The sequence below is a fragment of the Macaca fascicularis genome, chromosome 5 (genome assembly GCF_037993035.2).
Source record: "Macaca fascicularis isolate 582-1 chromosome 5, T2T-MFA8v1.1".
Taxonomy (NCBI): domain Eukaryota; kingdom Metazoa; phylum Chordata; class Mammalia; order Primates; family Cercopithecidae; genus Macaca; species Macaca fascicularis.
The window spans coordinates 155,580,001-155,605,336 of record NC_088379.1 but is presented as its reverse complement, the minus strand read 5'-3'; the positions used below and the strand labels follow the sequence as shown (position 1 = coordinate 155,605,336).

The 25,336-nt window shown below is 34.8% G+C and overlaps 1 protein-coding gene across 6 annotated transcripts in view; it reads left to right on the top strand.

Moving 5' to 3' along the window:
• Positions 1 to 25,336, top strand: part of LRBA (LPS responsive beige-like anchor protein) — a 768,738-nt gene that overhangs the window by 326,422 nt on the left and 416,980 nt on the right. For all 6 annotated transcript variants that reach the window (XR_012435154.1, XR_010586615.2, XM_015450901.3 and 3 more), the window contains exon 37: positions 23,186 to 23,352. Coding sequence is in view for 4 of the 6 variants with exons in the window: in XM_015450901.3 (XP_015306387.2) it covers positions 23,186 to 23,352 (167 nt within the window). In the remaining 2 variants the exon portion in view is untranslated. The remainder of the gene's footprint in view (positions 1 to 23,185; positions 23,353 to 25,336) is intronic.

The window sequence follows — 25,336 nt, the reverse complement described above, 5'->3', positions numbered from 1 at the left end:
TTGATACCATTTTCTTTGTGTTTAAGAAGGATTATTCATTAAGTCTTTTATTTAAGTCATGGAAACCATTTCAGCCGACTTTATAACATAAGAATAACTGCAGACCATATATTTATCTCGTGATTTCCTCTATCAAAGCATAAAGAAGTGAATTATTGAAAAGATAAAAATAAATTTGTTTGCTCTCTGTCAGAGTTCATATCCACAGGCAACCTTGATAGAAGACCAGAATGATTTAGACAAGTTTGCTTTGGAGATTCATAACATATGCTTGCTGGACAGAATTGAGTTATCTCTGCTCTGGAGAGTAAGTTATTGTAGCAGGAGCTGACAGAGATGAAGATAACTGAGGGAAATTCAATTACCTTTTAGTGTTTTCTTTCTAATAGGATTCTTAATGTGAAAAAGATCCTTAGATGATGCGCCTCTGTTACTTGTGAGATTTGCCTTGATACCTGTTTCCAGAATACTATGAATTATCAGTTGCAGGCCCTCATTAAGTATGAAATAGGCTGCTTATTGTTAAGAGTAGTTTTGATTGAAAGGACTTATTTTCTTTTACTTGATGTCATTGGTAGTTTTTGTATTCATTGACTAATGTCTGGTTTTCTTTAGCAAATTGTGTATTATTTTGAATGAAGTTATTATTTAATATATTGAAAAATTTTTTATTTTAAATGACCTTTCTGGAATTATGTTGCAGCTTCTCACTATATAGTCATGCCTCTGTCTAATTATCATATGCTAGAGCTTGATAACCTTGTTTAAATGCTGCTAGAATTCTCAAGCTTCCATTTTCACTCTTGCTTTTTGATTCTGCCAGACTTTTTTGCCAGAATGGTATCTTTATTGTCTCACCCCCTTCTACTGTTCAGTGTCATAGTTTGGCTTCTCTCCTCTCATTTTCATCCCCAATCCTAGGATAAATGGATTACACTTGTTCTTTTCAATATCATTACTGATCTGCTAATTATATCTACAAATATATATATATAATCTCTTTTCTCATCTTCCTTGATCTCTGCAGTTTTTGACACTGATGACAAACCCTTCCATTTTGAAATTCCTTTTTTGCTTGGCTTTCTTGGTGTTTTTCTGATTGCTTTTTTATTTCTCATGTATCTTTTATTAGTTTCATCCAATTTCTTTTGCTTTTTTAAAAGTATAGGTCTTTCACAATAATACTTTCTTTGTATTTTTAACTTTTCTGTGCTGTTTTATCAATCTCATGTCTACCTTATCTGAAACTTTTATATAGAAGACATTAAGTATTTAAAATTTTTCAATCTATTCATTTAGTTTCTTTTATAGGTAATTAAAAATTAAAAATTATTAGAAGGCACACAGTGAAAAATGTCCTTCTAATCTCTTCCAGGATGCCTTCCACCACCTTACCTTTACAGAAAACCACTGTTATATGAATTATTTCAGGGTTTCTTTATGCATATACACTCAAATAGAAATACATATTTCTGTCTTTCTTTGTATGAATGCTAGCATATTATAATGTTCTGTATTTTGCTTTTTAAACTTAATATTATTTTCTGAAGAATTTTTATACTTTGATCAGCAAAGTATGAATGTTTCCTTATAGAATGTGTTATGAAACATATTTACACTTTTGTCACTTGCATAGGTTATATATAGTAGTGTACAGTTTTAGTTTGTATTTCTCAGTGTTGTTTAAAACTATATTTTTGATTTTTTTATGAGTGAGTTTGATGATCTTTGAACCTTAGTATGTCCCTTTCTATGAACATGTTCTTTGCAGCTATTCCATTGGATTGTGTCTCTTTTCTTACTGATTTTGTTGTAGAAGCTCCACATGTATTAAGGAATCAACTCTGTGATATATGTTACAGTTTTTTTTTAACCAATTTGTTTGTTTAATTAGTTATGATGTTTTTTTGTTGCCCTATAGAAGTTAACAAAATTTTTTTTTGTTAAATGTGTGGATATTTTCTTTCATGAATCTCAGTTTTTGCTTGGTAGTTGCAAGGGTAGAAACACATAGATTATAAAGGAATTCCCATATGTTTCCTCTAATATTTCTATAGTTTTATTGCTTTAAATTTAAATATTTAATTTATTTGGAATTTATCTTAGTATAGATTGTGTTATTCAATTTATTTTATATGCCTACCTAGTTTTCCCTATGCCACCTACCACATAGTCTAATTTTTCGTTTAAGATGCTACTGTTATCATATACTGAATGCCTATATGTTTGGGGTCAGTTTCTAGTTTGATTTTTTTTCCCATTAGTCTATATGTGACTTCATATACTAGTGTCAAACTAGTATATTAATCAATTTAATTATTGAGTCTTTGCAATGTGTTTTGATACTAATAGGTCTATGTTCCTCCTGCTCCTCCTCCTCTTCCTTCTTATTGCCCTTTTGAATCTCTTTTGTCAGAATTCTTTGGCTTGTTAATCTAACATTAGATTCAGCTCATCTGGTTCAAAAGAGTGTTTTCATTCGATGTTCTTGGGCTTTTCAGGCATGCACTCACATCATCTGCAGATATTGATAGTTTTGCCAACTTTTATTGGTACCGACTTACCAACTTTTATTCTCATAATTGCTTTTCCTTGTCTAATTGAATTGACTTCTATCACCAGTGTGATGTTAAAAATTAATAGTGGGCATCTTTTTCTTGTTCCTGACTTTAGCAGAGATGTTTCAGTGTTTCCCTACTAAGTATGATATTGCCTTTGACCTGAAGTACATATGCTTTATCATTTTAATAAAATACTTATTCAGTACTTTTTTAGAGTTTTTTTCTAAATGAAGAATGTTGTTCAATTTTGTCATCCTTTAGTGGAGCAGTGGAGTTGTTATTCATAGTATACTTTTTTCAATGTTACATATGTCAATATTATGCCAATATATTTTGGTCTTAGTTTTTTCTTTAATCTTGCCAGATTGTGTCTCTAATGTTTTATTTGTAATTTTCATGTTCTATTCTTAAATTGGGTTGTGGTTGTTTTAACTTTCTATGCAATCTTAGTCGTTTGTGAGATTTTGGCTTCAGTGTTATACTTGCCTCTTGTAAATAATTATACAATTTCCATTCTTTTTTCATGCCCAGAGACAGGGTAGGTAGCATTGGAATTACCTTCTTTTAAAGGTTTGATGGGATTCACCTTTAATGTTACTGACTATAATGCAGACCTCATTTCCAGTTTCACATTTCCAAAAATCTGCCATATTTCTTTACCTTGTGTTTTCTTACCCCTTTATATTCACTTTCTCTAAAACTTAAATTCATCGTTTTTCCTTCCTGACTTTTCATTAGTTTTATTAATAAAAGCAAAATGGTATGAAATTGGGAAATATACTCTTTATTCTAGACAGCTACAGGCTTTTAAGAATCAGGAGCCTCTGGTACTATTGAAGGGGGAGGCGGATTTGGGCGAATAAGTTGAAGTCTGTGCCATAATCTCCTTTTACATTTCTATTTTTAAACTTCTGTCAAATTTTTATTCATGTAGTACATGATACATCACGTCACGTGAATTCATTTTTTTATGTAACCAGCAATATTACAAGTATTACATTACTTGCTACAACAAGCCATTTCCATAGTATAGAATCTGTTGTATGTGTTAAGTAAATACTGAAATCTTAGTCTATATAAATGCGTTTCAGTCACATATTCTTATTATGAAAGATAAATTTTGTCATTAATTGTCATTTTCAATTATCATTGTTAAATAGACTGAATTTAACAATTTTCATGGCTTGGTTGATGCCATTTTTACATGATAGTCCAATCTAGTGATTATCAATTTATTACAAATTATATTTTCACTTTACACAATCACAAAAATATAAATTCATTTATTTCTCTGCTGCTGCTTGAACTTAATTTGTAATTGGTTTGTGTTTGTATAAGAGCTATAAGCATATGAACTGCTTCTATATATCTATAATCCAGATATGCCCAAATCTATTGTTATTGACACTATTATATAAATAAAATAAAAAATTCTTTTAAAAATAGAATTCAGGTACTTCCCAGAAGGTTAACCTGAAATACCCTAACTTAAGAAAAATTTGATTTCAATCAGTGACTCTTTTTGTGTTTTAATTCATTAATTTTTGAGCTGGAGAATACTGCAACAAAGAAAAGAAGAAAAATATAACCATAAATAATAGTGTAAAGTAAAATGAGAACCTTCTCCAATATCTTTGCCCCACCAAGAGGCAAGACAATGTTTTGGCACATAGCATTTTAGACTTTTTATTATGAGTGTATATTTGTGTATCTATTTTATAATATAAAACAAATATAAAATATACACATAATTGTTTTGAGTCGATGTCTTGCTCTGTGGTTTAGACTGAAGTCCAGTGGTGTGATCATGGTGCATTGCAGCCTCTAACCCCTGGGCCCAAGTGACCCTCTCACCTCAGCCTCCAAGGTTAGCTGAGACTACAGGTGTGCCTCACCATTCCTGGCTGAGATTTAAATTTTTTTTTTTGTAGAGATGGGGTCTCGCTATGTTGTCCAGGAGAGTTTCAAACTCCTGGGCTCAAGTGATCTTCCCACCTTGGCCTCCCAAAATGCTAAGATTACAGGCATGAGCCACTTAGCCTGACTCAAAAATGGGATATTATGTGAAATGTTCTGTTCGTTATATTTTGAGCTAATAGTTCTTTTTTTTTTTTTTTGCTAATGGACTCTTTGAAAATGTAACCTTGATAAATTCATACAAATATAACACATTTTACATGTAATTTTTACATGTTTATGGATTCTGTCTTGAGATTTGCTTATGTAAGGATTTGTATGGTTTTTATGTATCACTTCTCTTATTACAGTCATGTAGGAGAAATCGTTAAATGCTAACCTTTACTACCTTTTGTTTTGTTATGGACATTACATTAGCAATTTCTGCATTATATTCTTCTTGGACAACTTGTGAGAATTACTTTTAACCGTTAAAAATGTTTTGAAATTATTGGTGTCTACTGAGGGAAACAAGTATTACATGTTGACTAATTTATAAAAGGATTTGTTTTATTTTAATTTTAGTATCTAGTATAGGCTTGGAACATAGGAAGCTCTCAAGGAAGCTCTCAAAAGAATTGCTGAATGAATGAAATTGTCAGTAGTAGAAGACATACGGTAGGACTAAAGAAGATTTCCATATCCAGCTAACATAAATTTGGGGGATCAGTTTTTCATGTGAGATCCTAGATTCTTTAATATTAAGATAATATTTTGTTAAAAATTACCTTCTGTTTATATCCCAGTAGAGACAGCAAGTAAGAAAAGTAGTAATCACTTTGTTCCCTAGCATTGCTTACTGGATTGTCACTGCTTTTCTTAATGAGCTTTTAATGATGTATAAAGGCAAATAAATTTTGTTTTTCTTTTTGAGACAAAGTCTTGCACTGTCGCCTAAGTTGGAGTGCAGTGGTGTGATCCTGGCTCACTGTAATCTCGTCTCCAGGGTTCAAGAGATTCTTATGCCTTAGCCTCCCGAATAGCTGGGGATTACAGGTGCCCACTACGATGCCTGGCTAATTTTTGTACTTTTAGTAGAGACGGGGCTTCACCATGTTGGCCAGCCTGGTCTTGAACTTGTGATCTCAGGTGATCCCCCTGCCTCGGCCTCCCAAAATGTTAGGATTGCAGGTGTGAGCCACCATGCCGAGCCAGAATTTAAATCTCTATGAAAATTATTTCTGAACTTACAGTTTGATAGTTGAAATATGGACTTTGTATAATACTTGAATGGTTTTTTTAAGGGTTAAGTGTTGCTTTGTTAAAGCATGTTTAAATTCATGCTTAAGAGCGTGAATTTAAAATATTTAATTACACATAAGTTGTAAAATTGTTTTTGCAGTCTATAGTGTATGATAGAAAGCACAGATTTGGGATTTGTAAGAACTAGGATTTAGGCGTTGTTCTGCCGCTAATTAACTATGTAGTGTTGGATAGGATACTTAATTTCTTTGCAATAATATCAGGTTCCTTAAAGGTCATTAGTCTAGTCTCAAATCTGTAGCTTATAATATTTTTATTCTAAAACATAGGTTGTGAAAGGGCAATATTATTTATTTGGAGTCCCACCTGTGTAATTATCTTGGTATTTCCTTTTCGTTCACTTTTGTTGATGATTGAAACTACACCTTGAATATATGTTATTTCTGTTTACCTTGTTCTTTTCTAATGACTTGATATGTTTTTTCCTATGTGCATGTAAAATTGGTAGAGTGCAAACTGTCTTGAACTCTAAAGATTAGTTGAATGACAAACTTTTTTCCCACCTTTGTTCATTATCTCATTTTTACCATTACTGAATTGAACTCATTTTGTTTCTCATTTAGTTGTTAAAGTACAGTGCAAAAGAAATCTTATATACTATTTTTTCTTACTAGTTTTTAAAGTAAACTCGTAATTAGGAAATAGTGCAAAAGTAATTTTATGTTAACCTGCTATTTATGCTTTCCTATTTGTCTTTTCTTCTTTATTCTCTCGCTTGATTTTCTCCTAACTTTTTCTCCTTAGTTTTCTGTTTCTAGTTGGCCACCTTATCTTAAAAACCCTAAGTGAGAAGAAGGATGGTCAAAGTCAAGGATAACCTTTTTAAAACTAAGCATACCATTCTTTTGCCCAGGATGGTTCTGCCTCAGTGATTAATTTGTCTTCCCACATTCCTCCCTCGATGTACGCTTTGTGTTGATCACTTTTGTCATTCAGTGAAGAGATGGTGGATTGACAGATTTCGTGTCATCGTAGCCTGATAGCAAAGTATTAGAATGTCAGTTCTCATCCCAGTTTTGATACCTACTACCATGGCGGTTTTGGACATTTTAGCTAATGTCTTTATTTATATTTCTCCATCTATAGGGTAGAAACCATGAAATGCTAAGCTTGACAATATTTGCTTTATATACACGCAGTCATGCACCACATAACAATGGTTTGGTAAATGACACACCACATATACAATAGTGGTCCTATGAGATTTTAATGGAGCTGAAAAACTCCTGTTGCCTACTGACATTGTAGCCATTGTAATGTTGTAGTATAACTCATTACTCACGTGTTTGTGGTAAGGCTGGCGGAAGCAAACCTGTGTTTCCATTTGTATGAAAGCACAGCACAATTATATAATACTTGGTAATGATACTAAACGACTGTGTAACTGGTTTATGTATTTACTATACTATACTTGTTATTTTAGAGTATATTCCTTTTACTTATTTAAAAAAACATTAACTGTAGAACAGCCTCAGCCAAGTCTTTAAAGAGGTATTCCAGAAGAAAGCATTGTCATCATAGGAGATGACAGCTCCATGCTTGTTACTGCCCCAAAGACCCTCCAGTGAGACAAAATGTCGAGGTGGAAGGCAGTCATATTCATTATCTTGACCCTGGATAGGTCTAGCCTAATGTGTGTGTTTGTATCTCACTTTTTAACAAAATTTAAAAATTAAAAAAATACAATTTAAAAATAGAATAAAGTTTATAGACTAGGCACAGTGTAATCCCAGCACTTTGGTCAAGATAGGAGGATTGTTTGAGTCCAGGAGTTTGAGACCAGCTTGGGCAACATAGGGAGACCTCATCTCTACCAAAAATAAAAAAGTTAGCCAGGGGCGTGGTGGTACACCCCTGTAGTCCTAGCTACTCAGGAAGCTGAAGTGGGAGAATCACTTGAACCCAGGAAGTTGAGGCTGTAGTTAGCTGTGATTGTGCCACTGCACTCCAGCCTCTGTCTCGCCAGAGCAAGACTCTGTCTCCCCCCCAAAAAAAAAAAAAAAAAATTATAGAATAAGGATATAAAGAAAGAAAATATTTTGGCACAGCTGTACAATGTGCGTTTTAAACTGTGTTACTACAAAAGAGTTAAAAAGTTAAAAAAAATTTTAAGTTTATAAAGTAAAAATGTTGCAGTAAGCAAGGGTAATTTATTGTTGAAGAAAATAATTTCTAATTAATTTAGCATAGCCTAAGTGTGCAGGGTTTATAAAGTCTACAGTAGTATACAGTAATATCCTAGACCTTCACATTGACCCACCACTCGCACACTGACTGACCCAATGCAACCTCCAGTCCTGCAAACTCCATTCATGGTATGTGCCCTGTACCATTTTTGTTTGTTTTTTTACCCATTTTTATCATATCTTTTCTATGTTTAGGTATACAAATACTTACCATTGCGGTATAGTTGCCTACAATATTTAATACAGTAACATACTGTACATATTTTTATGGCTCCTAGGCTATAAACAGTATGATACTTGTCCTCGTCGTTAAGCCAGACTATATATACAAATGTAAATTGTTGCTTTTCTGTTTTCTATCATTGTTCTTTCCTTCACCTTTGATAAAAATAATATCAGTTAATATGAGAAATAAAATGCCGGTTGAGTATCCTGTATCCAGAGTGCTTGGGACCAGAAGTGTTTCAGATTTCAGGTTTTTAAAGATTTTGGAATATTTGTATTATATTTACTGGCTGAATATCTCTAATCTGAAAACCTGGAAATCCAGAATGCTCCAATGAGCATTTTCTTCAAGGGTCATGTTGGTGCTCAAAAAGCTTCAGATTTTGGAGCATTTTGAATTTTGAATTTTTGGATAAGGGATACTCAACCTGTACCAGTATAACCAACTGACAAGTATTCTAGTTCTTTTTAATGTCCAATTGCTATAGTTTGAGTACCCAAACAGTGAGAAATGATTATTCTGCTGCAGTTGACCTTAGCTCTTACTACGTAGTCAGATCAAATTGTTGACTAATCTTGGCATTGTCATTCACTAAACCATGTGAGCTAAGACACCACTGCTGCACCTTTACATCAGGATAATAATGATGTTTACCTGTAGCTATGTTGTGAGGAATAAATAGGACTTGATAAACCTAATGTACCCATTACTCTGAATCCATATTAAGTGTTCAATAACAGCTATTTTTTTCTTCGAAGTAATCTTTGGAAATTGAATGCTTATATGTGCCACAGTGAATCTAGGCCTCTTATCTCTGCTATCAGGTTCCTGTCCACACTATTGCTGGATAGAGTTGCGTCAGAGCTCTGGAGGATACCTCTTCCCATCTGACAAACAACTTTTCCAGGCAGTAGCTGTTTTTCTTTATCCTGTTGCCCAAAGCATGAACGTAGACCTCTCCTTTTCTCTTCTGTGGGCCTTGTAATGATAGAAGGACACCACAATGCAGAAGAGGAAAACAAAACAATACTAGTTATTGCATCTCCTAGGATTCATAGGCCACACTCTTGAACAGGCAGTTTTCTCTTGACTCTGTCTCCCTCTCTCCCCAGGCCTTCTCCCTTGGCCATGTTGCAGAAGCTAGTTCAGCTCCCCAACAGTGAGAGCTCTTTTGACAAGATTCCTTCTCGAGTTCAGGCTAACCTGCTTCCTCTCTTAGAGAAGAATCTTGGTTTTTCCTCAATCCAATGTTACTCTTTTTTCTTGCCTCAGGTTGAGTGATAACAGTACCATCAAATTTTTTTAAGGAAACTCTTACCCCAGTTTATCATATATGCTCTGCCTTCTACAGACCTGGACTATGCAATAATAATATTTTTCAGTTTTCATATCCAAAATCTTGTGTATTTAGTCTTGAACACACTATTTTTAGAGATTCTTCCATGATGTGTTTTACCTTGTCTTACTCTCAACTTTAGCCTTTTGAAAATGACCAGGTTAAAAGAAAGGCCTCAATATTTTCTGCTGTTACTCTTCTGTAGGTATCTTTTGAACATCATATTCTCACCTGTATAAGGCACAGGTATATACATACATATAACAAGAAATAATAATTTGTGAGCTGTTTGTAAAACTAAAGGAACTGTCATTGGGATAAAGGAAGACCACTCAAAAGTGAATCGATGAGTCTTTGCAGATTGTTAAGTGATGCTGTACCAGGTTAAGAAAACAGCTGTTTTACCTGGATGTTTAATATTACTATATTTCTATTAAAGCTAGCAAGCTAGAAAAAGCAAAAGGTTTATATGTAGGTAAAACTGTTGCAGGCAGTGTTGATCAAATGAAATCCAAACTGGAAGAGTGTTTTTTCATTATCTTCTAAGTACGTTCTTATAAAACGTATTTTGAAAACCAGACCTCTTAATGCTGTTGAACATCTCTTCTAAGAAAATGTCTGAATATATCCCCCATAGATATATTGAGCCTTTACTTAAGCTTTCAGTTTATGGTATCTTCTGGTTATCTTAACCGTAGACCAGATCATGTACTAATGTAAAGCCTTCCTTTTCTTAATGGATTTTAAAATAAAGATCAATAGGAAACTAAGCTAATTAAAAATCTTTACTGTGTATTTCATACAACATTTGTTTATAATTTAAGCTTTTCTCATGTGCATTTAGAATATTTATTGTTGTTTCTGGTTTATTAATAAAAATTAAAGCACTGAATATAAGATCAAGTATTTTATAATACAAAGTATTTTATTTTGCAAAGCAAGTATTTTACCATACAAAGCAAAATGGCAATACTTGAGTTGATAAAAATAGTTTCCTTCTACATATCTTTTTATATTAGTGCTGTTTAAGTGTCGTCTGCTGACCAAATTACTTCTTAGTAATCCACAAAGAGCTGAGTACAGAAATTGAATATTTAAAGAGTTTTACAGCTTGAATGACTGGCAGTGTCATCAAAGGCATCAGTGCTCAATGTATTTAAAAAGGTTAAAAAAACCCAAAAATGGCCCTTCACTACAGGTGGTTTGAGAAACAGTGCTTATAACCGAGTTAATATTCAGGTGTGTTGTTTTGAAATGGTCTGTGTTGGCAATGCACTTGAATATGAATGAAAGAAATTATAGCATTATAACAATCATCAGCTGAGAAATATAAATCTAGTTAATATTTTATATGTTAAAGGATCTATATAAACCTTTGAGGAATAATTCCTTTATGAAGGTAATTGGTAAAAATATTAGTTACCCAAGGAAAATATAAACATGTATTAGGATATTTAAAAAGAGAAGGCTCTTTATTACATGTCTCATTCTGTTATTCCTATCTTTGCTTAAAAAATGCATGTATTTGAGCTTGTTCTCTTCGTTTTTGGCCTCTTTTATTTTTTATATTTTATTTTTTCTATCCCTTTCTTCTTGGTGAACAGGTACTTTGATTCCTCTGTGAAACTCTCCCTGTTTTTTTTTTTTTTTTTGGGAGACGGAGTCTCACTTTGTCACACAGGCTGGAGTGCAGTGGCATGATCTTAGCTCACTGCCACCTCCACCTGCTGGGTTCAAGCACTTCTCTGCCTCAGTCTTCCGAGTAGCTGGGATTACAGGCACCTGTCACCATGCCCAGCTAATTTTTGTATTTTTAGTAGAAACGGGGTTTCACCATCTTGACCAGGCTGATCTTGAACTCCTGACCTTGTGATCCACCTGCCTTGGCCTCTCAAAGTGTTGGGATTACAGGTGTGAACCACTGCGCACAGACTTTTTTTTTTTTTTTTTTGAGACGGAGTCTCCCTCTGTCACCCAGGCTGCAGTGCAGTGACCGGATCCCAGCTCACTGCAAGTTTCGCCTCCCGGGTTTACACCATTCTCCTGCCTCAGCCTCCCGAGTAGCTGGGACTACAGGCACCCGCTACCTCGCCCGGCTAGTTTTTTGTATTTTTTAGTAGAGACGGGGTTCACCGTGTAGGCCAGGATGGTCTCGATCTCCTGACCTCGTGATCCGCCCGTCTCGGCCTCCCAAAGTGCTGGGATTACAGGCTTGAGCCACCGTGCCCGGCCTTTTTTTTTTTTTTTTTTTTTTTTAACTTTTTTGAGTCAGGGTTTCTTCTGTCACCCAGGCTGCAGTACAGTGGTGTAATCTCGGCTCACTGCAGCCTCGAGTTCCTGGACTCAAGCAATCCTCCTACTGCAGTCTCCCAAGTAGCTGGGACTACAGATGTGTGCCACCATGCCTGGCTAATTTTCTTTTTTTTTTGTAGAAATAGGCCTTTGCCATCTCTACAGTCTGGTAGACAAATATTATATATACTTAAGAGTTCACAGAAGAAAAGTTTTTTATTACTAAAAGTGTAAAGCAAAAGAATAGAAGATCCTATATTAATCTTCAAATTATTTAAAAATATTGTCTGAGGACTATAGTTTGTAAAGATAAGAACCCAACACGTTGTATCCATTCTATTAAAACAAGAAGAAATGGAAGAGATACTTTGGTAAGTGTTTTGCCTGTTTTAACCTTGAATGCTGTTATCAGGGGAAGGGAGAAGGGGGATGCTGCTCTATCTGTTTCATTGGCTTAGGCTTTTTCATGCTGAGAGAAATCAATACTTCGAGTCATTGCATGACAGAGGAATCACTTCAGAATTAAAGATGGCTGTCACACATTATCATGGGTTGACTTTTGTTTGCTGTCGACATTTTTAAGCTTTCATTTTTCTGTCTTTTCTATGAGTCTTTCTGAGTTTCTGTAGATAGTTTTTGTTTTTTTTTTTTTAAAGATCACGCTTTAAATCTAAGGTAGGGGATCAAGTACAAAGACCTCCAAAAGTGAAATATTGAGAAACTTCTTCATTTATTGTCCCTGAAGTGATATCACTTTTAAATTGTTTTCAGTGAGACAAGTAATTTATAGTGTAAGTGATTTTAAGACAAATTGAGAAGTAAAGTACTACACTTAAATGTGTTTAGCAGAAGCAATGCTTGGTTAACTAAAAATGTAATAATCTGTAGCCATGTAAAAGAAAGAAGGTCCTGAAATGGAATGATGCACAGTTTGATTCCATTATATAGGAATGACATCTTACTCTAAACAGTGACTACCTCTGTAGAAAGCAACTGACCAAACAGGGAGGAAGTAGAAAAGAGAAATTTCTTTTTCTTTTTTATGGCATTGTTCTTTGATTTGTTTTTAAAAGCAAGTATGTGTTTCTTTTAAAAGTCTTAAAAAGGTTTTAAATACAAAACTTTTAGACCAACACATAAATTGTTTAATTATCATTAAACATTATTAATTTAGGAAAAGGGCTTGCTATTTTATCATTAAAATTGTGTGTAATTTGTTTTTATTTCAAAACTTAATAACTTAATTGCAAACTTAATAAAAATTTGCTTTTTATAACCTGTTTCTTTAAAAACATATTACTCTGAAAACCTATCTTTAGAAACAATGTATGTTTAACATCATTAATTTAATTTTTTTGTGATACTGAAACAAAGAGTTTGTGAGAAGTCTTCTAGCTGTCCAATCACAACCCCTTTCTACCCTATTAAGATAACCACTGTTCTGAATTTTATGGTTGACATTTGCTTTTGTTTTATTCTTTCAAAACTTAAGTATGTTTCTTTTAGCACTATAATTTCTTGCACAATTTTCGATCCTTACATAAATGGAATTATATGTATTTTATTCTGGAAATTTTATTTCAACATTATGTTTCCAAAATTTAATTATTTTCTTACATGTTTCAACTCCACTTTCATTACTACATAGTATTCCATTATGTATAGACTGCTGGCTGTTCATTACCTCTTTCTACTGTTGATAGGCCATTGGATTATTTCCAATCTTTAGCTTTTATGAATATGTAGGCCATTAGTTTTTTAATAATCTCTTTTGTTTGGTTGGTTGTTTTAAGTGTTTAGCTATTTTGAATAATGCACTTTGAACATTTTATATGTCTGGTGCATGTCCTCATCCATTTCTGTATAGTGGAATTACTTGATTACAAAATGTTCATATTTTCGCTTTTAATAGATATTGCCACACTATCTTGTGAAAGTATATACCATGCCCAGCTTCAATGTAGAGTTGTTCTCATTGTTCAGCATTCTCATCAACAATTGACTGATAATTTTTATCTTGGCATTCTGGTAGTTGTACTTTCATTTTGAATTTTTAAAAGAATTGAGTCTATTCTGCTTGTTATATGTTTTCCGTTTTTTGCTTTTGTGAGTACATGTTGCTCTCTTACCCAGTTTCTTATTGGTTATCTGTCTGTTCCTCATTTATTTGTAGAAGGTATTTACCTATTTGCTATATGAGCCTATTTTTTAGCAGGAGTATTTTAACTGCTTTCTCCATCTATACTTTGTCCATTCACCTTTTAAACACTTCTTGCTGGGCGCAGTGGCTCATGCCTGTAATTCCAGCACTTTGGGAGGCCGAGGTGAGTGGATCGCTTGTGCTCAGGAGTTTGAGACCAGCCTGGGCAGCATAGTGAGACCTCATCTCTACAATAAATAGAAAAAATTAGCTGGGCGTGGTGGTGCGTGCCTCTAGTCCCAGCTACTTGGGGGACTGAAGTGGCAGGATCACTTGAGCCCAAGAGATTGAGGTTGCAGTGAGCCAAGATCACACTAGTGTACTCCAGCCTAGGCAATAGAGTAAACTACTGTCTGAAAAAACAAACAAACAATTCTTAAATAAACTTTATTGAAGTATAGTTTGCATGTAATAAAATTTTAAGTATACAATTGGAGGAGTTATGATAAAGGTGTGTATCTGTGTTACCATTACAATCAAGATATAGGAGATTTGGGTCATCCTTGAGAATTCCCTTGTGATCCACTGTGGTCAATTCCTCTCCATATATTCATATCCAGTCCCAGACAACCAGTGATCTGATTTCTGTTATTATAGATAGTTTTATCTGCTATAAAATTTTATATACGTGGAATCAAATAGTAGGTACTCTGGGTTATTTTGGCCAGCATAAACTTTCTGATATTTGTTCACATTGTTGTGTGTATTATTGGTTTGTTTTTTAAAATACTAAGTTGAATTATTTTGTTTATCCATTCAGCTATAAGCAGATATTGAGTTGTTTTCAGTGTCTGGCTTTTATGACTAAATGCACCATGGGCATTTTCATACCAGTTATTTTTGTGGAAATATGTACTTACTCCTTTTGAGGAAATACCTAGGAGTAGAATTGCTACATGCTCCTGTAAGTATATGTTTAAGCTTACAAGAAACTGACAAACTGTTTTCCAAAGTAGTTGATGACTTTACAATTCAACCACCAAGGTAGATATGAGAGTTCCAGTTGTTCCATGTTCTTGTCAGTGCTTGGTATTGTAGCTCTTAAATTTTAGCCGGTCTGGTGGGTGTATAGTGATAGCTTATTGTGATTTTTATTTGCATTTCTCTACTGACTAAGCATCTTCTCATGTGCTTATTAGCCAGTTGTGAAATGCCTGTTCAAATCCTGTGCTCATTATTTTTAATTGGGTTGTTTGTCTTATTTAGTTGTATGAATTCTTTATATATTCTTTAAAGAATTCATTTGTAATTTATATGTATGTTAAATATTTTTTCTCAATTTGTGGCTTACCTTTCATTTTATAAATTGTTCTTTTAAAGAGCAGGTGTTGGGCCAGGCGTGGTGGCTCAGGCCTGTAATCCCAGCACTTCGGGAGGCCGAGGCGGGCAGACCACAAGTTTAGGAGATCGAGACCATGCTGGCTAACATGGTGAAACCCCGCCTCTACAAAAAAAATACAAACAATTAGCGGGCATGGTGGCGGGCGCCTGTGGTCCCAGCTACTCTGGAGGCTGAGGCAGGAGAATGGCGTGAACCCGGGAGGCGGAGCTTGCAGTGAGCTGAGATCCAGCCACTGCACTCCAGCCTGGGCGACAGAGAGAGACTCTGTCTTAAAAAAAAAAAAAAAAGGGCAGTTGTTTAAAAATTTTTTTTTTTTTTTTTTTTTTTTTTTTTTTTGAGACGGAGTCTTGCTCTGTCACCCAGGCTGAAGTGCAGTGGTGCGATCTCGGCTCACTGCAAGCTCCTCCTCCAGGGTTCACGCCATTCTCCTGCCTTAGCCTCCCAAGTAGCTGGGACTACAGGCGCCCGCCACCCCGCCTGGCTAATTTTTCGCATTTTTAGTAGAGACAAGGTTTCACCGTGTTAGCCAGGATGGTCTCGATCTCCTGACCTCGTGATCCACCCGTCTCGGCCTCCCAAAGTGCTGGGATTACAGGCGTGAGCCGCCACGCCCATCCTCATTTCTAGTTTTATAGTATAGTTGGAAGGGTGTAAAGTCTTACAACTTAGTTTTCTAAAGTTGCTTTGCTGTTATTACCTTCTCTCTCTCTCTCTTTTTTTTTTTCCCTGAGATGGAGTCTCACTCTGTCTCCAGGCTGGAGTGCAGTGTGCAGTGGTGTGATCTCGGCTCACTGCAACCTCCGACTCCCTGGTTCAAGCGATTCTCCCGCCTCAGCCTCCTGAGTACCTGGGATTACAGGCATGTGCCACCATGCCAAGCTACTTTTTTTATATTTTTAGTAGAGATGGGATTTCACCTTGTTTTCTAGGATGGTTTCGATCTCCTGATCTCGTGATCCACCTGCCTCGGCCTCCCAAAGTGCTGGGATTACAGGCGTGAGCCACCTGGCCTGGCCTACCTTCTGTTTTTATGTATGTTTTAGAATCAGCCTTTCAGTATTTATAAGAATTGCTAAAGATATTTAGTAAGATCGTGTTGAATATATAAAATCAATTTTTAAAATATCGAATCTTTAAATCTATAAACTATATTTTGTATATATAAATTGTATATTCATTTAGCTTCTTAATTTCTCTTAACAATATTTTGTCATTTTATTTTTTTAGTTTTTATGGTTTTATTTTTTATAAGATCTGTATAAATTTTAAAATGTAGCTAAGTATTACATATTTTTCATGCTTTTGTAAATTTTGTTTCTTCATTATTATTTCTTCTTCTTCTTGGCTCTGTAACCCAGGCTGGAGTGTAGTGGCACAATCTCGGCTTGCTGCAGCCTCTGCCTCCTGGACTCAAGCCATCCTCCCACCTCAGCTTCCCAGGTAGCTAGGACTAAAGGTGCATGCCACCACACCTGGCTGATTTTTGTATTTTTGTAGCTGTGGGGTTTCACCATGTTGCCCATGCTGGTCTCCAACTCCTATGCTCAAGTGATCCTCCCGACACAGCCTTCCTAAGTGCTGGTATTACAGGTGTGAGCCATCTTGACTGGCCTCAGTATTATTTCCTCTTAAATGTTTGGTGGAATTCACCGATATAACTATGTGGGCCTGAGATTTCTTTGTGGTAAAGTAGTTGAGTTCAATTTCTTTAGTAGAGAATATGTCTATTAATATTTTCCATTTCTGTTTTTTTTTTTTTTAAATCTTTTAGGACTTTTAAAAAATGTTTGTTTGTTTGTTTGTTTATTTATTTATTATACTTTAAGTTCTGGGATACATGTGCAGAACGTGCAGGTTTGTTACACAAGTGTACATATTCCATGGTGGTTTGCCGCACCCATCAACTTGTCATCTACATTAGGTATTTCTCTTAATGCTATCCCTCCCCTTGCCCTCCATTCCCGGACAGGCCCCTGTGTAGGATGTTTCCCTCTCTGTGTCCATATGTTCTCACTGTTCACCTCCCACTTATGAGTGAGAACATGCGGTGTTTGGTTTTCTGTTCTGGTGTTAGTTTGCTGAGAATGATGGTTTCTAGCTTCATCCATGTCCCTGCAAAGGACGTGAACTCATCCTTTTTTATGGCTGCACAGTATTCCATGGAATATATGTGTCACATTTTCTTTATCCAGTCTAACATTGATGGACATTTGGGTTGGTTCCAAATCTTTGCTGTTGTGAATAGTGCCTCAATAAACATGCCTGTGAATGTGTCTTTATAGTAGAATGATTTATAATCCTTTGGGTGTATACTCAGTAATGGGATTGCTGGGTCAAATGATATTTCTAGTTCTAGATCCTTGAGAAATTGCCACGCTGTCTTCCACAATGCTTGAACTAATTTATACTCCCTCCAACAGTGTAAAAGTGTTCCTATTTCTCCATATCCTTTCCAGCATCTGTTGTTTCCTGACTTTTTAAATGATTGCCATTCTAACTGGCATGAGATGGTATCTCATTGTGGTTTTGATTTGGATTTCTCTAATGACCAGTAATGACGAGCTTTTTTTCATGTTTGCTGGCCACATAAATGTCTTCTTTTGAAAAGGGTCTGTTCATATCCTTCACCCACTTTTTGATCGGGTTGTTTGTTTTTTCCTTGTAAATTTGTTTAAGTTCCTTGTAGGTTCTTGGAATTAGCCCTTTGTCAGATGGATAGATTGCAAAAATTTTATCTTATTCTGTAGGTTGCCTGTTCACCCTGATGATAGTTTCTTTTGCTGTGCAGAAGCTCTTTAGTTTAATTAGATCCCATTTGCCACTTTTGACTTCTGTTGCCATTGCTTTTGGTGTTTTAGTCATGAGTCTTTGCCCATGCCTATGTCCTGAATGTTATTGCCTAGGTTTTCTTCTAGGGTTTTTATGATTTTAGGTCTTACATTTAAATCTTTAATCTATCTTGGGTTAATTTTTGTAGAAGGTGTAAGGAAGGGGTCCAGTTTCAGTTTTCTGCATATGGCTAGCCAGTTTTCCCAGCACCATTTATTAAATAGGGAGTCCTTTCCCCATTGCTTGTTTTTGTCAGATTTGTCAAAGATGAGATGGTTATAGATGTGTGGTATTATTTCTGAGGCCTCTGTTCTGTTCCATTGGTCTTATATATCTGTTTTGGTACCAGTACCATGCTGTTTTGGTTGCTGTAGCCTTGTAGTATAGTTTGAAGTCAGGTAGTGTGATGCCTCCAGCTTTGTTCTTTTTGCTTAGGATTGTCTTGGCTATGGCCTCTTTTTTGGTTCCATATGAAATTGAAAGTAGTTTTTTTTTCTAATTCTGTGAAGAAAGTCATTGGTAGGTTGGTGGGGATAGCATTGAATCTCTAAATTACTTTGGGCAGTATGGCCATTTTCACGATATTAATTTTTCCTATCCATGAGCATGTAATGTTTTTCCATTTGTTTGTGTCCTCTCTTACTTTCATGCAAAGGATGAATAGTAAAATTAGGTAAAGCCATGACATCTGGAAGGAAAAATTAAACATTGTCTCTATTCATTTACATTTAAAGAGCTAAAATGGTCAATTTGTCTCTTTACTGTGAGTGACTGAATTTCTTCTGAGGAGTTTTATTTATCCTATATTGAGTTTCTTCATTCTTTGGTTACAAATCTTAGGTTTCTTTAGCAATAATCATGTAAAATAGAATTGTTCCCCAAATGCTTATTTTTTTTTCTTTTTATAATCAAATATTTTGTGGCCATGTTGTGAAGTTATATTATCTAGTTTATATAGTGCTTACAATAGGAACACAGAAAAGTTGATATAAAACAAAAAAAATTCTGCCTTAAAATTGAATGAACATTTTAGATCTGACCGTTTATGTTACTGATAAATAGCAATATTTGTTAATGTCTCTTGTACCTCCACTCAATCTCCAAATACAAGTATACATACATACACAAATATGTATACTACAAATAAGTAGTATGTATTTGATTCTAAAGTAAATATTTCTTATCTCCACATGACTTTGAATGATATTTCATACATAGAATTTATTATTGGTTTTTAAATAAGAACATCTTCAAATTACATTATAAGGGCATTTAAATAAATAGTTACAAGTTCATCATATCTTTATGAAACATTCTTGTTTGGTTTTCTTTTATCATGTTTCTAGGTCAGATGTGACCCTAATGTTCCACAAAGAGACAGAGATTGATAATCAGGAAAGAATAGCCCTTTAATGTGATTTATATCTATAGATTTTATGTCAGATATGAAAAGTTGCTGTTCAAATTGTAAAGAAGGATCCATTAAAGAACACTTTAAAGCATTTTACCATTGAGCTTACCTTGAGCCCTTGTTTTGAGAATTATGCCTTTTCGAACAAACTTTAGTAGCTCATCAAATGTTTACAAAATATAATTTGATATTAAATTATTATAATATTAATGAGATAGAAATGATAAGCTATTTAATAATATGTTTTTGGTTACTTTTAATACTGTTTAGTATGAAGGTATGTGGTGTTTCATAGCATTTCAGAAACCAGTGATTTTGTAAATCTCATCAGTAGATTTGAATTTCCTCTTAGGTGAAGTTAGACAAGGACAGATATGGATATATAGTAGAGAATGTTGGAAGTTTACGGTTCTGTGAGTGTCTTATCATTTCGTACTCTTTGTTTTAGTGTATGGTTGGGTTAGATATGAAATAACCTATAGAATGTTTCTCAGTTCTTGTGTGAATATATAACAATATGACATATCAGTTGACATTTTTGTTACAATGAAATAATTTCCTAATTATCTTCACTTAAACTACTGCCCTTTCATATATTTCTTAATCGTTTTCTTTTATTTGCTCAAATCATATTTTTGACAAGTGAACTCTCTTGTGGTTTGTTTGGGTCAATCTTTTAAAAAAATATAGCCTATGGTCCAGGTGTGGTGGCTCATGCCTGTAATCACAGCACTTTGGTAGTCCGAGATGGGCAGATCACGAGGTCAGGAGATCGAGACCATCCTGGCTAACACAGTGAAACCCCGTCAATGCTAAAAAAAAAAAAAAATACAAAAAATTAGCCTGGCATGGTGGCAGGCGCCTGTAGTCCCAGCTACTCGGGAGGCTGAGGCAGAATGGCGTGAACCCAGGAGGCGGAGCTTGCAGTGAGCAGAGATTGCGCCGTAGCATTCCAGCCTGCATGACAGAGCGAGACTCTGTCTCAAACAAACAAACAAACAGACAAACAAAAAAGTACAGTATATCAAGTTTACTTTTAATTTCTCATCAGTTAATCTAGTTCTTATTAGGATTTATTTTCTCCACATCAGTGTTTAAATAAACAGTTTGCCTTTACCAGTGAACATCTCTGAGATGTTGAACTCAGGTACCCTCAAGTACCCTCACAGAGGTTGCCCAGGATCTTCGGATTGACGCAATCTTGGATCTAATGTAATCTGCTAATTTTGCAGATTAGGACATTTAGACCTAAAGAGGTAAATGAGTGATCACGACTGACAGGAGATATTAGCAAGGGTGATACCGTAACCTGGTTTTTGTTTTGCTTCCCAATCTTGTAGTCATTTGTATAAGTATACTGTGACTCCTGTGACTTTTTTCTATACTCATTCTGCATTCCAGAATTTCTACAGTCTGTTAGTCGTTCTACCTGTATTTTGTACTTGGGTCAAACTCTCTTGCTTTGTCCCTCGCTTGTTTTTCTGCCTTGTCTTTGCTTTAAAGGTTTCCTTTATTCCCACCCAAAACTAACTTCTAAAATTCCTCTTTATTAAATTCAGCTTTTCATCTCCCTAGCATAGTGTTTTGCACATACTAAGATATTTGATTCCTGGCCGGGCACAGTGGCTCACGCCTGTAATCCCAGCACTTAGGGAGGCCGAGGCTGGTGGATTGCCTGAGCTCAGGAATTCGAGATCAGTCTGGGCAACATGGTGAAACACTGTTTCTATTAAAATACAAAAAAATTAACTGGGCGTGGTGGCGGGCGCCTCTAGTCCCAGCTACTCGGGAGGTTGAGGCAGGAGAATTGCTTGAACCTGGGAGGCAGAGGAGCCAAGAATATTGCGCCACTGAACTTCAGCCTAGGCAACAGAGCAAGACTGTCTCCAAAAAAAAAAAAAAAAAAAAAAAAAGATATATATATATATTTGATTCCTTGTGCATGTACATATACAGCATGCAAAGGATGAATTGCTTTTGGTGTAAGGAACAAAAAAACCATTTTTTTTGGATGTTTCTACTGGTTTACAATGAGCAGGAGTTTATTGGCTCTTAAAAAAGTCTTTAAAAAGTCTCATAGGGGTTCTAAAGGTAGGCTGGTCTTGAGAATTTGATTGATCCGGAGGTTCGTGATTCCATCTGGAAGGAGCTCTATTTTTCTTCAGTTTTCATAGTTCTGCTCTCATTTTGGCTGTATCTTCAGGCCAGCTACCCTCATGGTACAGAGAGCTTCCAATACTCCTAGAATTGTGTGCTGCTTCTTTTACACCCTGAGAGGAAGGAGGGAACTAACTGTCCAACAAAATCTTGAACTTTACCCTACCTGTACCAGTTACATCAAGTGTTCTTCCCTAATCCAGTTTGCCAGTGTGAGTGTGTTTATTACCTGATTGGTTTAGGACAATCAGGACTCCTGTTTGTTGCTGGGGTGGTGGTGGGAGTAGTGCGTGGTAGCAATTTATCAAAACTGGTATACTGTAGGAGAGGCAAGCATCCACAGTGTATATTCCATATGTAAACTAGTGATGTTTGTTCCAACATCAAGTTTAGGTTACTTATCTATCAAAGGATGTGTGTGTGGGGGTGGTGGGGGAGGACTCCAGTAGACACTGAATAGAACAAAGGACCAAGTTTACATCCATCTTTGTTTTCTTATTTTAAACGATGCCTTAACTACAGTATCATAAACGTGACACCACAATCTTCTGAATTTCAAAAGAAGAGAAATAAGCATTTTGGAAACTAGCAATTATAGTGTATCTGATTACTGACAAATAATTCTAAGGTTTTTTTTGGGCAAAATTGATATCTAAGACAGTGCTTTTCAGACTTTAATGTATATAAATTGCCTGAGAATTAAAAATCAAACACAAAGTGAATAGATTTGGGGTGGGGCATGAGACTCTGCATTTTAAATAAGATCCCAGGCAATCCCAGTGCTTTTGGTATATTTTGCTAGGACTTAAAAGACCAAACAGTTTCATGTTCTAAAGGTGTTTAGAACTAGCTCAATTTACTATTGTAAGCTGCTGTTGTCTCTTTTCTGGCCCTCTGCAGTAGCCTCATAACTGCGAACTTCACTTCTCTTGTCCCACTACCATCTATTCTCTAAATAGCGGCTATATGCGTAAAATTCTCTACTGGGATTCCATTACATTTGAATAAAATCTAAACTCCTTACCATAATACAAATGATGTGGCCTTGGCCTGCCTTTTGAAAATTATTTCTTACCATTATTCTCCTTATTCACTATGTCTCAAGTCCTTTGCAACTTCACTTCATGCTGTTTGTCGTGCTGGGCCCCTGCTTCTTACAAGACTGTCTTTGTCTCATTGTTCAGGTCTCTACTTGAATGTTTACCACTTCTGAGTGTATCTCATGATTGACTTCACAGAAGTAAATTCTTGTGGGATGTTTTACTGAAAGAGCAGATCACTAAATCTCAGTCGTTAGGTTAATGAGGAATGTAAAAGTAGATTTAAAATTTTGGTTGTTTTGATTTAGGGTAAAGATTATTTCATAATGGATTTTAAAGGTTTTTTTTTCATATTTTTTATAGTATTAATTTTTTTTCTCTCCAAGTCACTGTGTGCCCAGTATTCTGCAGAGAAACGAGAAGATGAGAAGATGTGTGATCATTTGATAAGAGCAGCAAAATATCGTGACCATGTGACAGCAACTCAACTAATCCAGAAAATTATCAACATTCTCACAGACAAGCATGGAGCCTGGGGAAATTCTGCAGTGAGGTAAAGGGATACCTTTAGGATTTGGCCACTGATTTTCTGTAGATGGCTTAGGTTTAGATAAATGACTTTGGATATGATCAAAGCCAGATGAAGAAGAGAGTAATTTAATTTTGTATTTCATCGTCTGTATGAATTTAAAGCCAAAGGGAAGGAGAAAATCAGTATGGGTACAATTATGGATCTTTATAGATCCATATTTATCCAATCAGTATGGGTACAATTGTGGATCTTTGTAGATCAGTTTCCTCAACTACTTCCAAAATAATATTTGCTTTATCTACTTATTCCTTTTGAAATGAATTATTAAGGGAAGCACTTAAACTATCTTACTATCTACACTTATAGCCAAATTTTTACATATATAACATTTTATTTTAAAAAACTGTGCTGTTTTTATATTTTTTAGTTATTTGAAAATAACTATTTTCAAAGCATAGTCTGGAAAATATAATAAAAATTTTTTTTTCTTATGTTGCAAATTGCAGGACTGTGATGATAAACTTGGTTAAATGCCTTCTTTAAAATTTTACTCAGTATATCTACCTTCTTTTAAGATAGCCAAATTGGACATGCTGTTGTTGATTTTACTTTATAGAAACAAAATAATTAAATTGCCTTTTAAGACTAAGGAACTTGACAAATTATAAAATGTATACTCCATGGAATATTTTATGCTACAAATTTCAGGAACATGTGTTGACTCTTTTAAGTAAAGTTAATGACAAAAAATTTATATTTGGCTATTAGAAAACATTATATTTTAATTTCTAATTTTTGCATAACTTTTTCTAGAAGACTACAAAAACAAAAATAGTAAATTACTTGTGTATTATGTAAGAGTGTAATTTGCTTCCATTTGTGTAACTTACGTGTCTATCAGACATCAAAATTCAGTTTTAGAAATTTTCCAGTATAAAGAAAAAAATTTTAACTTTTAGAAAAGTAAACTTCAAAAATTTGCATTGAAAGCTACTTGTATGAAGTATTCACTGATATAGAATAAATGTAGCATGTGATATTTATTACAAAGGATATTTGCATATAATGAATTATATTTCTGGGTACCTAATTTTTGATATTCAGAGAAAGAAAGGCAAGTCAAGGTCTTGAGATGAAAAGGACAGCCAACAAGAACCATGTTTGTTTGTTTTAATCGTATTTCAGTTGATCTGCAGGTGCAAGAGTGGTCATGGAAATAACATGTATTCATGGGCCAGTGATCTCTGGTGCCTTATCTGGCAACATCTAAAAGCCCATGGCAAGGAGAATGGAGGAGTGTTGTATTGAGGGTTTTAGAGTTTCAGAGTGCTTTATTATTAAATATTTGATGTCATTTTGACATCAGACACTGAATAAATTAGGATGTTACTCTGTTGCATAGTGCCTGACACGTAGTGGGAACTCAATGTGCATTTGTTGAATCTTTTTAGAAGTTATTTTTTTCACCCAAAAGGTTTTGCAGTTTTAAAATAAAAACGTTAGATAACTTATGCCAAGCATTTCATGGGTCTTTTTGATGGGATCAAAATTCTTTCTGATGATAGTTGTACCTTTGTATAGCATAGTATACATGTGGTATCAAAAGGAAAACATGGTTTTCCTGAAGTGATTTTGGTGTAATAAATATCTTGGAGAGCTAAATGGACCATGAAATGTATTTATCTAGAAATAATTAGTGTTTCAGTAATAGAGTTGTTCTAAGGCATCAATTCTATTATTCATTAAGCCAGAAACAATTGAAATACATTTTGAAATATTAATATTTCTGCAAGTCCACAGAACAAAATATTTTTTACTTTTTCCAAAATAGCTGTGAAATTATTAGCTTTCTAAGGTGTACATTTTAAATTCAGAACAACAAGAAAGGGTGTACCATCACAGAGAAAATGGACATGATTAAATTAATATTCTCCTCTCTATAAATCTCATCTTACATTTTATTAAAAAACAATATGTAACAAAGCACATTGCCTGTATGTTGATA